The sequence below is a fragment of the Actinia tenebrosa genome, unplaced genomic scaffold (genome assembly GCF_029948245.1).
Source record: "Actinia tenebrosa isolate PJP-AT-01 unplaced genomic scaffold, QUT_ActTen_1.0 PGA_scaffold14__42_contigs__length_11649687, whole genome shotgun sequence".
Taxonomy (NCBI): domain Eukaryota; kingdom Metazoa; phylum Cnidaria; class Anthozoa; order Actiniaria; family Actiniidae; genus Actinia; species Actinia tenebrosa.
The window spans coordinates 5,164,250-5,180,788 of record NW_028292574.1 but is presented as its reverse complement, the minus strand read 5'-3'; the positions used below and the strand labels follow the sequence as shown (position 1 = coordinate 5,180,788).

The 16,539-nt window shown below is 37.5% G+C and overlaps 1 protein-coding gene across 1 annotated transcript; it reads left to right on the top strand.

The window, feature by feature from the left end:
- Nucleotides 1-78: 78 nt before the first annotated feature.
- Nucleotides 79-16,293, top strand: LOC116298284 (endothelin-converting enzyme 1). Its single transcript, XM_089029311.1, has 19 exons — nt 79-940; nt 4,760-4,950; nt 5,381-5,638; nt 6,029-6,097; nt 6,448-6,561; nt 7,203-7,292; nt 7,578-7,711; nt 7,845-8,067; nt 8,353-8,451; nt 9,093-9,170; nt 9,910-10,013; nt 10,723-10,781; nt 11,368-11,419; nt 11,573-11,640; nt 11,849-11,973; nt 12,960-13,025; nt 13,504-13,599; nt 14,121-14,197; nt 14,780-16,293. Exons 1-19 carry the CDS (start codon nt 586-588, stop codon nt 14,877-14,879), a joined length of 2,358 nt encoding a protein of 785 aa, XP_088885437.1. The 5' UTR covers nt 79-585; the 3' UTR covers nt 14,880-16,293.
- The last annotated feature ends 246 nt before the right edge of the window (nt 16,294-16,539 follow it).

Here is a 16,539-nt window from a genome sequence, read left to right as displayed (position 1 = left end):
AACTGCAATAGGACTCCACCATTTGCGTGGCATGTTAAAGGTCATCCCCAAAAAATATTGTCGTGTACTATCGTGCATTATTACTAAACTCATAGACGTCGTTTCCGCATATATAATTTACCTCTCTATATACCTTTTCGTCTTTAGAGTGTGCAAACAGTTTAATGTGTATTTTGGTCGATGTATCCTGACAAGCTGTTTACATTAGTGACTTATTTACACACTTATTTTAAATAATTATCGATACCAACTGAATTGCCTGTACTTTGTTGGAGGCATTTGACACAGCATACTTTTGACTCTTGGAGTGGATTACAACCCTTAACACCGAGTTGATCAATTGTTATTCGAGAGAGAAAGAGCTTTTCCCAGGAGAATTACAGAGTTCTTTACAAAAGGACTCCTTGGAGGTGCACTTTGTATCGTTGATGCTTTGCTAATATGTCAAACACGCTGCTGTTCGCAAAGGAACAAGGCTGAGAATCATACGACTGGCACAGTAATGGACGTCTAAAGTTATTGAATTGTTTGCTTTCATTTCCATTGTAACTTTTCTTAACTGTTTGGAAGAAGAAATCGTAAAAAATGCAGACTCCGGAATCGCACAATCTAAGTCTTTTAACATCCAGCGATTCTACGTCGAACACGAGTTCGTACAAGCCTCGAAAGCGACCGAGGTCACTTATTATAAACATCGAAAATGCAGATAAAAGAAAATCAGGATGTAACCGCTTAGAAAAATCCCTCATCATGATGGTCTCTCTGATGCTTATATTCTGTGTGGTTTTGCTGTGCTTGTATCTCGAGGAACGAGAAAACAACGCGCAACTATGTTCGGGAGCAAAGAAGACCTCGAACAACAACACAACAGAAGACCCAACGAAGGAGTTTTCCCGAGAAAGGATATGTTGGACAAAAGAGTGCGTTCAAACTGCTACAGGTTAGAAAAAGTACATAATTTGTACAATTTATTGTCTCTTTAGTATACCTCCTACGTGGACATTGCTTAATATTCGTTTAGCATGTCTGATCATTACGTTTTGTTTTGATTTCTTTTGTGTCGGAACGGGACTGCCCCGTATGCTATTGCTCGCTTGACTGCGTTTGTATATTGTCCAACGTCTTGCAACATACACCACTATTCTTAGACCAGATAGCAAGGCCTGGAAAAACGTTTCAGCTTTTGGTGGTAAAATAAATCTTGAGAGACTATAAAAACAATATTGATCGACAACTTAAACGAGCTGATCTAGTAAATAATTTAATTAAGTACTTTAATTGATTTGACAACTTTCAACAAGTTCATTAACTCATTAACCAAAGTGTTTACAATTCTGTTTTCCTAAATGTCAAATATGTTCTAAATTCGATGGAAAATAGATTAAATATTAGGATTTCAAAAACAAATTCATAGAAAAACTAACAAGGGAAAATGCCAGCTGTACACGAATATGTACTCGTTTTTACGAATAATTGAACTGTATATTCCTATTCTAATTGTTTTTGAGCTTAAAATTGCTACCATTTATCAATACAAAAACCAGAAGAATTATAAATTTATGAATGACGAGAAATGAAGAGAAAGAACTTAGAAAAAACTTCCAGATGGGATTTGATTTGATTTGATTCTCAGTAGAATGATGAAATACTACAAGTGACTCGTGATTTTTTTTGGCCAACATTTGATCCTACGTCGTTCGGATTTCCGTTACTTTATGTGGTAACATCTGTTATGGACATCAATAAGATTATCTTCACTGAGCTGGACTTTATTGTCTAAATGGCTGGACTCCTTCCTATTCGGTTTGAAGCACAGGACGAAACATTACTGTGGTTTTCGATACTCTGTGAACTCAGACATTCCAACGGCTTGTCGTGAATTTGTTTTTCACTGCCATCAGTCAAGAATATAAAGAGTACCGACTGATTATCCTTGACTGACGGCAGCGAAAAAACAAAGTTTAGCATGCGAATAGCGGCGCTTTCCTTCCTCCTCCCCTCCCTCATCCCCAAAACGCCGCTACGCAGGCTACCAAATTTCAGCGTGCAGCTTGTATAAACTACCGAGTTCTCAGGATATTCGCGAAAACCGCAGTAAATTTCATGGACTTTTGTAACTTGTTGTATAAGCTACCGAGTTCTCAGGATATTCGCGAAAACCGCAGTAAATTTCATGGACTTTTGTAACAGATTAAAAATCCTGAGAGATTTTGCCAGCGACATTCTAGAAGAGAGAATGTAATCTGTGATGATATTTTGTGCATTAGAGAACTAAGAAAGGTCAGAAAGCATTATATTAATAATAAGAAGTAAGAGTTAATTACCGAGAACGGATGCAATAAGCCATATACATCCCGAGGGCCGCAGGCCCGAGGGATGTATAGGCTTATTGCCGACGTTCGAGGTAATTAAGTATTTTATTTCTCAATTGAGAAGGTTTTCTATCAAATGTTGCTCATTATAAATGCGAACGGTCTATATATAGTTATTAATCGGGTTAATAAAGAGTTTTAGAGTTACGTTTACGGCAAACGTGAAACGTCAGTTGACCAGTGAAAAATTATTCTAAATAGCGGAGAAAGAATCGCAAAAAAGTTTAAGTAGTAGAAAAACAGAAGAATATTTGTGTGTAGTGAGAAAGTTTGTAAAAGGTAAAGTAAAATACAGGAAAAAGATGAAAATGTGGTCACGTTTGCCGTTTGCGGGAAGAAAAACAAGTCAATCTAAAACTCTCTATTAGAGAGTTTTAGATTGACTTTTTTTCTTCCCGCAAACGGCAAACGTGACCACGTTTTCATAGTTTTCCTGTATTTTACTTTACCTTTTACAAACCTTCTCACCAAGCGAAAATACTCTTTTGTTTTTCTACTACTTGGACTTTTTTGCGATTCTTTTTCAGTAATTTAAAAGAATTTTTTACTGGTCAACTGACGTTTCACGTTTGCCGTGAACGTAAATCTAAAACTCTCTAATAACTATATATTGACCTCGCATTTATAATGAGGGTAATAACAAAGATAAAGCCTTGTGAACAACAAAGAAAACCGTATCAATTGAGAAATAACATTTGTTATAGCGCTATTATCAATATATGTTCATAGCGCTTGTTAGTGTTTATAGTGTTTATTAAAAGAAACATGAAAAGTAGGCATTATGGAGTCGCTCGAAATTGAATTGAAAGGAAAATAATAAGATGGTAGAATTGGTAGAAAGAAAAAGGGAAGGAAAGAAAGACTGAAAGAAAGAAGAAGAAAGAAAGGGAAAGGAGGAAAGGAAGAAACAGGAATGAGGAAGGTTAATATAGAAAGTAAGAAAAAAGAAGAAAGTAAAGAAGTCATAAGGACAGAAAGAAAAAGAAAGAGGAAAAGAAAGAAAAAGAGAGAAACGGGGGAATGTAAATATAGAAAGTAAAAGGAAAGAAGAAAGTAATGAAGTAAGGACACTAAAGAAAAAGAAAGAGGAAAAGAAAAAATAAATAAAGGAAGAGGGGAACAAAAGAGAAAGAGAGCGAGAGTAATTAAACTATAATGAGGAAGGAATAAGGAAGTAAGGACATCAACACCTTTTCTTGAGGCTACTAGATAATTAAAATTACATTACGGTCGTTCATCTTAAAAAGCCGTTTTCGTAATGACTGTTAAAAGCTCACGGCACGAATACGGTCTTGACACGGCAAGACATTCGCCAGTCCAATCACATTGCACGAGAATTTACTGTCCATCCAATCAAATAAGCGGAAAAACCGCATCAACACGGCGCTGACACTGGAACACAAAGGTCACGCCACTGCCAGACCAATCACATTCCCCAAGAAAGAAATCACCCAATTAAAATCCTAGAAAACATCACGGCCGCGGCAAGTCACGCGTACGATAACGAGCTCTCAACAGTCTTACCATAACCACGCGCTTGAATGTCACGCACGATATGCGAGTGTGTGTGAGGTAGCTTTTCATTCCGTGACCTCTTGCAATCATCGAACGTGCTTTAATCTGAACATCTAGTAAAACACTCAGGCAGCTTAACTTACGCGCAATAAAAATGTTAAGTTCTCGAGATTTTATGACTACTTCATAGCGTCACTTTGGCATGACTTAAGGATTTATCAGACTTTCTTAGTTTGCCACGGCAGTAAAAAGATCAATTGTGGCAATAGTATCAATAAAACATATATATATTATTACTAATTATTAAGAATAGAAAAGTTGATAAGGAGCTCAAGTAGTTACGACAGAAATTTACGAATATTACGGTTTTAGAAATGGATTTTTACAATAACTTACAAATTTCTCGCGCGCTGATTGGTTATTTTTTATCATCAATAAGAGGACAGACAGATAAAGCTGACGTCAACGAGCGCTAAAAATGAGAAGTTTTTATCGTTTTTGTTATTTAAAAAAAAAAAAAAATTGACATCAGAATTTTATGTCTGTCCTCTTATTGACGATAAATTTCGCCATCACATTGTCAAAGTACTATGCGGATCCACACTACTTTGACAATGTGATGACGCAATTTATTGTCAATAAGAGGACAGACACATAAAAATCTGATGGCAATTTGTTAATCTGATTACTTTGCAGGAAGATACTGTTTGTCAATTTTTTCCCCATTTTTAGAAACCAAAATCGTAAACTTATGAGTGGAGATTAGTCTCCTATATAATCATATTTGGATTACCACCTAAGTACTTGTTATAGTATGAAATGCCAAATAAAAGTATTGTATTGTTGCATTAAACGTATTAATTTACTTGTAGAACTCTTCAGTTCTATCGACCCCAAGGTAAACCCATGCGATGATTTCTACCAGTATGCCTGCGGTGGATGGGTGAAAAAGAATCCTTCTGAGAAACCACAATGGAATCAGTTTACGAAGCTTACCAAAGAAAACAACGATCTGATGAAAACCCTTATCAACAGCAAAGAAATACGAGCTTTCTACTCAAACGTAAGTGAAAATAAATGACGAATGTAAGTTTGAGGAAACAAGGGGGCCGTCGCGGTTAGTGTGCTTGCCTCTCATATCGGGTTCGGCTCATAGGTTGTTTCAGGGTTCTATCTGTGAGTTAGCCGTGCACTGGCTTAGATCAGCCCAGAGGTTGTTTCAGGGTTCGATCTTTGAGTTATCCATGCCCTGACTTAGATCAGCCCAGAGGTTGTTTCAGGGTTTGATCAGGGAGTTAGCCATGCCCTGACTTAGATCAACCCAGAGGTTATTTCAGTGTTTGATCTGTGAGCTAGCCCTGTCCTGGCTTAGATCATCCAAGAGGTTCAGTTTCAGGGTTCGATCTGTGAGCTAGCCTTGCCCTGGCTTAGATCAACTCAGAGGATGTATAGATGAATGATTCAAAGGCGTATATTGTGTTATTTATTCACAGGACGATGCCATAACCAAGGCTCTTCTTTACTACGACTCCTGCATGAACAAAGCAGAAATCGAGCGACTTGGAGGCGAGCCGTTGAAAGAACTGTTGAGGAAATATGGTGGATGGGCTGTCATCGACAAATCATGGAATGTCTCCAAGTGGGATTTTATGAGCAATTTTGTCTTGGCACACAGAGAATTGGACGCCTCTCCCTTTGTGCAAGTGTTTGTGGATTTGGACTTGAAGAATAGTTCTTTTAACGTCATTAATGTGAGTAGGAATCATCGTCATCATGTCGAGTCACCTCGGTAGCCATGGTGGCTGATGGTGTGTCACGTTGGTCCCTGTCTCATACACGCCAAGATCTCATAATTGACTGCAGATCAGTGACCAGCTAGCTGATCTATAAAAGTTAGCTTTTGACCTCCAGGAGAAGAGGAGTAGACCTCTTTAGCTTGGGCGTAATGTTTTCCCATCTCAGACCAGGTGTCACTGAGAATAAATTTTTTATTTGAGTTGTATCCATATTCATGTGTCTCTCATGCGCAGCCGTTACAAACAAAGTGATACTATGGGAATGACACGTAAACACCTAAATGGTAAGATATTCCATGGGTGTACGCAAATTTCTAATGTTCTAGATTTGTTTTTGTTATCCAGATTGAGCAGGCATATGTAGGGACGTTATCCCCGAGAGCATTTCTCGTAAACTCGTCCATGTACGAAAGAGTAAGTCAAATATAAACTAGTCTATTAAAATTGTTTCTTCAAATGCCCACTCCCCTCCCCCTCCCCTCACCCTATGATTATGATTATGATTTATGATTTATATAGCGCCCTTTAATATGTGGATATTATCAAAGGCGCTTTACACCCTACCGAAACAAAAAAACCCTGCCCTACCAAAAAAAGGAAATTTAGATAAAAGTTCTGGACGAAAATAATAAGCCCACAAATTTGAAGAATGTTTTGTTTAACAGTCAGAGCAAGCGCGCGAAAATAAATGATGACAGAAGTATTTTGACCAATCAAAGGGCGCTTTATAACTAAGTTATTTTATCAATGCTTTTTGCTTGCAGATGCGCCAGGCGTACAAAGAACTCATGATGAACCTATCCAGAGTACTAGGGGGTGATAAACAGTCCGAGAAGGATATGATCGAACTGTTTGAGTTTGAACGAGAAATTTCCAAGGTTGGTTATGTTTACTTCAAAAAACCTTTCTCGAATTTGCTCGAGTGACCAGAAGCAATGGTTCCCAAGATGAGTTTGGATTTGATAAGTAAAGTTGAAGGATGAATTACGCACTAGGACCCCATTGAATAACTCCCTTGAAGACATGGGCTTCCTGTTTAAATATGATATTACTGATAAACAAATCAATCCATCAATTAATAAATCTTTTTAATAAGTTCATTGGTTTGTAGTCTTGAGATCTCTCAAGCGAATTTGGGAGAGGCCTAAGTAAAGCTAGCCAGTAGCAGTTTATTGAAATTATTCCTAATAGTGAATGAATGCTTATGCTGTATAGAGCGTATGCAATAAGTTGTGCCCTAATTATCATAAACAAAGAGTTACTTAGTTGGAGTAAAGAAACAAAGAAGCTGAGGAAAAAAAGAAAACGAGAAAAGAAAACAAGAAAAAGAACAAAGAAATAAAGAAAAAAAAAACAAACAAACAAAAAAAAAAAAGAAAAAAAAAAAGAAAAAAAAAAGAAAAAGAAAAAAAAGAAAAAGAAAGAAAGAAAGCAAGCAGGAAAGAAGAAAAAGAATTTGGGTTGATAAGGATATGCCATTTCACATGTTAGTAATGTCTATGTGTTTTTTTCCCTTTAGATTATTACTCCTCATAATATGCTATCGAATATGAACCAAAGATACAAGAAAATGACAATACGACAGCTGCAAAACATCACAGGAAACGAGGTAGGTAAGGTTTTCTTCATCTTTGAAGTTTATATATATTTTGAATAAATGTCTATCGAATTTGACCATATTGGATTCCCCTTAATTAACTATGATCAGACAATCTGTTAGTCTGTTGGGTCACTCTGTCGTCACTCTGTCCCGTGCGCTCTGTCTTTCACTCTGTCGGTCGGTCGTTCCGTCGGTCGGTCGTTTGGTCGATCGGTCATTCAGTCCCAACGTGTCAGCTTTGCTCCCTTATAGCACTTAAAACCAAAATACTTATCATTCAATTCTTGTTAATAGATCCAATGGCTGGAATTCTTACAAGGAGTGTTCAACAAATCCCATGACGAGATCAACGAAGACAAAGAGGTCGTGGTATATGCCCTGGAATACCTGATAAAAGTGAACAAAATCATCGCTAAAACTTCAAAAAGGTAGAACGAAATCTTTCTACGTAATTTTCCGCCATGTTGAAAAGAAACCAGGCCTTTTAGCCGCCATCTTTATTTTGAATTATTTAACAAAAAAAACTATTTAGTAATCATAATTTTTTTTTCTCTCGTTCAGGTTAATGTCAAATTACTTTCTTTGGCGGGTTGTCAAGACACACTATGTTCAGCTCAGTAAGGACTACACTAATATCTACAAGAATTATTTTATTCGATCGTTCAAGTTCTTCCCTAAGGTCACTAGACAGGAGAAGTGTATTGAACGTTTGTACGATAATTTTGGCATGCCGATATCAAGGCTTTACCTGGATAGACGATTTAGTGGGAAAAGTAAGGTTTTGGTAGGTATATGATGTGTATATATTTTCTTCCATTCTTTCCATATCACCCTATCCATCCATCCATCCACTTTCAATCCATCCATCCATCCATCCACTTTCAATCCATCCATCCATCCATCCATCCATCCATCCATCCATCCATTCATCCATCCATCCATCCATCCATCCATCCATCCATCCACTTTCAATCCATCCATCCATCCATCCATCCATCCATCCATCCATCCATCCATCCATCCATTTCCAATCCATGCATCTTACCTAAACTTCTTTTCTTTTGAAAAGGCACGGGAGATTATCGATAATATCAGAAGGGCCTTCATCGAAAATGTACATGAAAATAACTGGATGGAAAACTCGACCAAGCAGGCAGCTATTGACAAGGTAAACCAGTTATTCAGTAAATAAAGCCAGCAATAATATTTCTAAGTACCAATAAACACTTAGTTAGCATTTGACCTGCAGCTCAAACTGGCAAAGACCTGTAATTATAAAAAAGCTTATATTCTACAACCACCACTCCCCATGCGGGGCTCTTCCGTGAGGTTCCCTCCACATGCACTACCACTACATTCTATATTTACAACATACAACACTCAACTCACATGTTGCTTTTTACGGAGGAAGGAAACCGGAGATCCCGGAGAAAACCCTCTTGGCAATGGAGAGAACAACACAACAAACAAACTAAACTCACATATGATCCAGTCTGAGCCAGGGCTCGAACCCGGACCACAGCGGTGAGAGGCGAGCGATAAACCAATACGCCACCCATGCCACCCACTTACTTAACTTGTACTTAATCAACGAGGACGAGAGGTCTAGGAATATTATTTATATAGACAAACTTTAGTGAAATATTGAAATAACTAGGACATTCCTGAGGAAATTATAATATTGAAATAACTCGGACATTCCTGATGAAACTCATTTTGTAGGTTTAGGAAGTGAGTATTGAGAAGTAACTCTGTATCTTCGAGCAGAAACAAGTTACGAAGGTAGTTTTTGTAATTTTGTAATTCCAGGCCAAGGCTTTGTTAGAAAATATCGGCTACCCCGACAACATCATGGATCGAAACTTTCTCTCTTCACTTTACAGAATGGTAAGTCTCCAACCATTGGACCCTTTTCTAATTCAGTAATTATCGCTGTGTTTAATGACTAAGGACTTATCTGCACAGGCTCAGCCTCGTTCAATATAGCAAAATTCAACTGTAATGTAAAAAGTGCACATGTAATGTGTGAATGGCTCACTTATAAACGTGGCTAACCCTGAGTGATCTTCGAAACCAGTGGCATGCATCGAATGTCTAGCATATTGACATCGTTTAAATTTACCTTAGGCATACGAACTGTATATATATCGTTTTACTGGTTCCAGACCACGTGTCATTCCCTTGAGAATAAGATTCTATGCTGGTGTTGTATCCATATTCATGTGTCTTCTGGTCTGCAACCGTTAAACAAAGAAATGATACTCAAAGGAATTATACGTGAAATGGAAAAATCATCACACCTGAACTAAATGAATTTGTCTATTAGCCATTCTGAGGTCGAGTGAAAAACTGGGTCGAGTTGTCATTGCAGTGCAGTGTAGGACTGTTTCTGGCGACTTATTTCCAAGATGGCGTCTATTTCATCGCCTATGACTGCTCCAAAATGAACTGCAATGCAACTCGACCCAGTTTTCCCTCAACTTCGGAACGGCTCCAGAGGCGCATCAAAGATTTTTCCCAGGGGGCAGTACCATCCCAACCCTCCTCTCCAAACTGCCAAATGGTAAGAGGATCCTGCTGAACGAACCAAAATAATTAACCTTGTTTAGCTTGCTTTAATCTTTAGGTGGATGTGAATAGCAAAAAATACTTTATAAATGAAGTCCAAATCAAAATGAGCGCAAACATAAGGAATCTCGACAAACTGGACAAACCGGTTGATAAAACAGAGTAAGTAGCATTCTTTACTTTCACATCCCCAAAATACTTTGCGTCTTTGGGGGGTAACCAGAGGGTAAAAACCCACTTATTTTGCTGAAGGCTGATCAGACAATGTTGAAAATACCTTGTTTGGTATCCAAAAATAAAATGAAGAAGTAAAAAACAGAAAAAGATAGAAGCTTGAAGACGTTCAAGGTAAATTTTAAACATTTTTTCTTAAGTCAATACATTTTCTGTAATTAGACCAAAACTCTTCATGATCTGTACACGCAAAAATAACTTGGAATAAACTGATAATCAGTATTGTACAGATAAAAGCAGGTATATTATAAATTCAATTAAGAAACCTTTCAATTTGGGACAGTTTTTTGATTGGTTACCCCCCAAAGACGCAAGGCATTATGGGGATGTGAAAGTAGAGAATACATTTGATTAAACTTTTTTAATTACAAAATAGCAGACCACGTGTCATTCCCTGGAGTGTCATTGCTTTGTCTAATAGTTCTGCATGAGAAGATATATGGAAATGGTACAGCTCAAACAAAGAATTTTATTCTAAAGAGAATGACACGCGGTCTGATAAGGTTAAACATTGCACCAAGACGAATCAGTCAATGGCTATGCTGAGAACACGGGTGGCGTAGCGGTGACGTACCGTAGGAATGCCCCTGATGAATCTCATTTACTATTTATTTTTTCTATGGTTTGCGTTTTTTAGATGGCCTTTCCCGCCAACCATGCTAAATGCATATTATTCATACAGTGAAAACAAAATGGGTAAGTTAGTTTGACAATATATTACTAATTCATCGTATTGTTCCGATTGATCTTCCATTCAAAAGTCTTGTCGCATGAAGGAAACCTGTGTACAACCCAGTCAAACACCTAGGGCAACTGACTTTACATGGTTAAAAGAGAACAAGAGAAAGAGAGATTGGGGGGGGAGGGGAGGGGAGGGGAGGATTTGTATAAAGATTAGAATAGATAGAAGTATACAAACTCAGGTCCACCTCAAGCTTCCTCTATCATCGTCCCTCAAATCCCACGCATATCATTGGCCACGATTGGTTACAGCGCACGCGCAATAGTATCACCACATTTAATGCATTCGCATACTTCTATGCAAGGGTTTTGTAAGTTAAACCAGCATATTTCTAAGCGAAACTGGCTGGTTTTACCAAATAAGGCGATTAAATCTCATTTGGTAGCCAAAAGCCAGTCCATAGAACTATACGACTACGTTAAATGTGGTCATACTTTTGCGCGTTGCGCTGTAATTCCAAATTGAGGAATTGTCGTATACTTTTTGATTATTTAGGTATCTTAAGCCTTTTTTACCCCCTTTTTATTTTTTTCTTTGCAGTATTTCCAGCAGGGGTGCTGCAATCTCCATTTTACGATTCTAAATATATCAGGTACAGTGTTTATTTTTTTCTAAACTGCCTGAGACTATGAGAAGCACTTCCGTTAGATTCACTCTGCACCACTGTTACAAATCATGAAGCATTTTCCATTGCAAACTACTGTTGTCTAATATTATTCTAATATCTAATATTTTTCTTTGTTAGAGCTATCAATTATGGTGCTATTGGAAGTATTATGGCCCATGAACTCACACATGGCTTCGATGACAGAGGTAGAGATGTTTTTGAAGACATAGTTCTTTTATGGCGTCTATTTTGTCCCCTAAAAATCTATTTAAGCTACCTTTGCTAAACTAGATGTGCCTATATAAATATTGAAAAAACAGCCCCACAATCCATTGCAATGCCACCTCGACCCAGTCTTTTCCTTAACCTCGGAATGACTCATAACGACGTGACATTGTTTAAATTCATTCACAGGCAAGATGTACGACAAAGATGGTAATTTCGTACAATGGTGGACCAAGAAAACCCTGGATAGCTTCCACAACAAATCACGCTGTCTCGTTGAACAGTATGGAAACTTCACGTTTTATGACTTACCGGTAAAACATTTTATCGATTAATTTTTTTAAAAATAGACCTCTTTAGCTTGGGCGTAACATTTTCACCACGTGTCATTAGCTTAGAAATAAGATTATTTGTTTTAGTTGCCAGTAATGTCGCACCCGCTAAGAAGAGCTGTCGAGATTGGCCCAAACAAACAAATAGTTTCATTGTCGACTCGTTCTATTGGTTTGTTTGCTAATGTTTTTCGCTCTATATTTATGCAATTGGGTTAGATCTTCTTAGAGCTGCGACTTTGCCCGTATTTATATTCATGTGTTTCCTCACAACCTTTAACAAGGAAATGATACCCTCAAGGAATGGCACGTGGTCTGAGATAGAGAAACTTTGCGCCAGAGCTAAAGAGGTCTGTTAAAGAACTTCAAAACGCGTACTCGTGCTGTGTACAGTTATAAAGCACGCTGGAATTGGCAGAACACTAGAGAAGTCTTAAGAGAGGCACAACTTGTAGTAGTGTTGTTCTCAACGATTCTCAAGTATTCTGCCAATCCCTGACTGACATATAACTGCGTACAGCACAGCACAGCACAGCACAGCACAGCACAGCACAGCACAGCACAGCACAGCACAGCACAGCACAGCACAGCACAGCACAGCACAGCACAGCACAGCACAGCACAGCACAGCACAGCACAGCACAGCACAGCACAGCACAGCACAGCACAGCACAGCACAGCACAGCACAGCACAGCACAGCACAGCACAGCACAGCACAGCACAGCACAGCACAGCACAGCACAGCACAGCACAGCACAGCACAGCACAGCACAGCACAGCACAGCAAGCGATTTTTCATTTCATTTAGGAAATAACTAAAAATCACTAAATAGTGTTATTTTATGTTAATTATATTGTTTTCTTTTGTTTAATTAGTGCAATTTACTGCTAAATAGTGATAACTATTGCGCACATTTAGTATTTGTACTCTACTATATATTATTAACTAAGTATTTGATTGTCACAGGTTGATGGATTGAATACTTTATCAGAAAACATAGCTGATAATGGGGGAATAAAACAAGCATACAAGGTAAACATATACGTATTGAGATTACTCAGACTGGAATTTAGGGGTCTTTTATATGTCCAATTTTACACTTGCTATTTCTAGCATTCTTCAAAGTTCTACTTTTGTATCACTACTAGCTTTTCCTTGTTTTTATTAGTGACAGGCGCGCAATAATACAAAGTATAAAAATCTACCTTGTTCGACCAAATCTTAGGGCTGTTCTTTAGATTCTGCTTTTGCACTTGGTGTTTCTGGCGTGCCTCAGAGGTTTACCTTGGGACCACCACTAAGAATAAATACCCTGGATGCATCGTTAAGAGTACCTATAAATATTTTTTCTCGATTTCTTGGGCAGATAGCCTTGCTTTTAATAAACTAAACGTTTTTACTTCCTCCACAAAAATCAACTTTTAAATTCCAATTCTATCTTGGAACGAAGGTCAAAGCCAGGTCAAAGTTATTAATACAAGTGATTTATCAATTAAAATTCTTAATCCAGGCTTACAGAAACTGGGTACGCGAGCATGGAGAAGAGCCAAGACTTCCTGGAATGATGCTGTCAAATGATCAAGTGTTATTTCTTGGTTTTGCTAGGGTGAGTTTTAGGTACAATGTACGTATAGAGGCGGTTTTGGCTATTAGTCAAATTATTCTTGAAGGATGAACAAAATTCGTCGTGCCTTGATCTTATTAAAATGACCCCATGGCCATTTTGCAAAAAATAATAACGACGTTTTGGGAATTAAAAATAAATAAATAAATAAATAAAAATGGATAGATGAAAAAATATACTACTTATATTACATATATGCAACGTTTTTTCATGGCATACCATTCAATAAGCCTCAAGTCAGTAGTCTCTTTTACAGTTTCCTACGCCATCTTGAAAAGGTAGCCGTACCTTTGCATCGAAGTGAGGCATACGGTTAGTAACTTGCAATGGTAGAGAACTTTTTAACAACTTGAACGATTATTCACATGTCTCTATCATTGCAAGCTCACAGTTAATCTCGCTTCGATGCAAAGGCACGGCTTTTAAGACGGCGCAGGGAACTGTGAGGGGACTATTGTATCTTCAACTATTCTGTCTTAATACCGTTATACGATTTTTTTTAGAACTGGTGTCAACGACAAGATGAAACAACCGCAAGGCTGACATTGAGGTTTGACTCACACGCTCCAGGCGCATGGAGGTAAGAAACTAAGTTAACTACGTGTTGCGATTGTATAGATTATTGGAAGACAATGGAAAGCCATTTGAATGTTAAAGTCATAGTATACCATTAAATTAGAGAGTCAGAGAAGGACCGGATGGATAGAGAAAGGAAGAGAGATTTTATTTTATTTCATTTCATTTCATTTCATTTCATTTCATTTCATTTCATTTCATTTCATTTCATTTCATTTCATTTCATTTCATTTCATTTCATTCATTTCATTTCACTTCCTTCACTTCACTCATTCATTCATTTCATTTCATTTCATTTCATTTCATTTCATTTCATTTCATTTCATTTCAATTCCATTTCATTTCATTTCATTTCATTTCATTCTATTCTATTCTATTCTATTCTATTCTATTCTATTCTATTCTATTCTATTCTATTCTATTCTATTCTATTCTATTCTATTCTATTCTATTCTATTCTATTCTATTCTATTCTATTCTATTCTATTCTATTCTATTCTATTCTTTTGCACCAGCTTCTTCTAAATCAATCACATCTGAAGGCCAGGGCCGTTAAACTATAGATTAATGTATATTTGTGTTTTAGGGTCAACGGATCCCTTATGAATTCCCATGATTTTACGCGAGCCTTCAACTGTCCTCTTGGATCACCGATGAATCCGGCAAAGAAATGCAGTGTGTGGTAAAAATAAATGCATTAGATCTTCAGTAGAACAAGGTACCAAACACTTGGAGGTATTTATTATTTCTGGACTACTGTCGAGTCATGTTTAGCGGCAAGGCAGTAGCGTGGTTTTCGACTGAGGCAAGATTTATTGCAAGAAATTATATACGATTCTTGTATCCATGTTGTGTAGCTGCCAATAATATATAGGTCTACTTCAACACGGAAAGAAAAACTCCATAACAATGTTACCGTTCTAGGTATCATGCAAGGCGTTTATCTGGAACACGATTGCATAGTTTTTAGTAGTCAGTCGTTTTTCAGCGACTTGTGGGCAGTAAGTGTGAGAGAGACAGAGAAATATCCGACGATGCGTGTACTGCCTGACACCATACAAAGCAAGGGCAATCAAAAAGGAATCAGGATCGAAAACTACAAAGAAGAATGCATGAAGCATGGATTTTGCTCAGCTCGTACAGCATTCATAATTAGCATAGGTCCATCAGGTTCTAAGGATCAAACACTACAATGTGCATGAATCATGGATCTTTAAAAAACAAAGTAGTCAGAAAAACATGCGTACCGCGCTGATCTTGCACCATGCAAAGTAACAGGACTTCGGATCAATCTCTGGAATATGCACGAAGCATGGAATTTGAACTTGAATGCGGTTTGTGCATTCATAATTAGCATATCAGCAATCTTTGTTTTACATTGAAAAGGTCGTCACAAAAAGATGCGATATGGAACGATCTGACATGATGCAAAACACGAGGAATCAAGATCGGAAACTACAAAAAATATCTATGAAGCATGGAGCTTGCACGCGGTTAGCATTTCAAAACGACATGCAATTTGGGTAACAAAAAAGGTAGTAAAATGGATGGTTTTGGTTGTGGCGCAATGCGTCGTGAAGTCGATACATATTCTCTCAACCTCGTATTTTCTGAGATAAAATATATCCACTTAAGTAAGTACCATCCGATGGCAAGGGCGGAAAATTGTTTTAGTAATAGTTTCAAAGACAGATAGTGAAGGAAAATTACAAAATTGGTCGTATTACGAAAAGTAAGTCGAGAATTTTTTGCTTGCCATTTTTGGTGTTTGTGGTCGAATTTGGGCGCCATCTTAAATGAGAGAATTTATAGAATCGTGCATGTATACTTGTATATAAAGATATATGGATACAGTTATATACCCTTTGTTTATAGAATCAATATGACATTCCAATAACAGTGGAATTATATTGTTTGACGCACTCACTAAAAGTATAATTTGGGTAAGTTTTTAAGCTACTTTTAAAAGATAAAATCAGTTTACTTGTAAATACTTTGTAATTGCTTTTTAATTAATTGTGTATGAAAAGAAAAAGTTAAGAGAGTGGAATAAGAATGCACTTCAATAAAATGTTGAGAATAAAATTGCTATTAAGCACTTGCACCGAGTATAGTCTGCTGCAGCGTGACTATAACTCTTTAGGGTCTGCCTGCAGGTCTATTGTCTTTTACTCTCCCAAAACGGCTGCTTTTGATTGGACAGTAGATTGGAGAATGGCGTTCAACGAAGAATAGCTTTTGACTCGGCGGCTATTCAAGACCATGATGCACCAGGGCGAAGAAAAACTGGGTCAATCAAGTTCTAACTTACCTGAGAATCTCCATATCGTCACCTACTCTTTTATA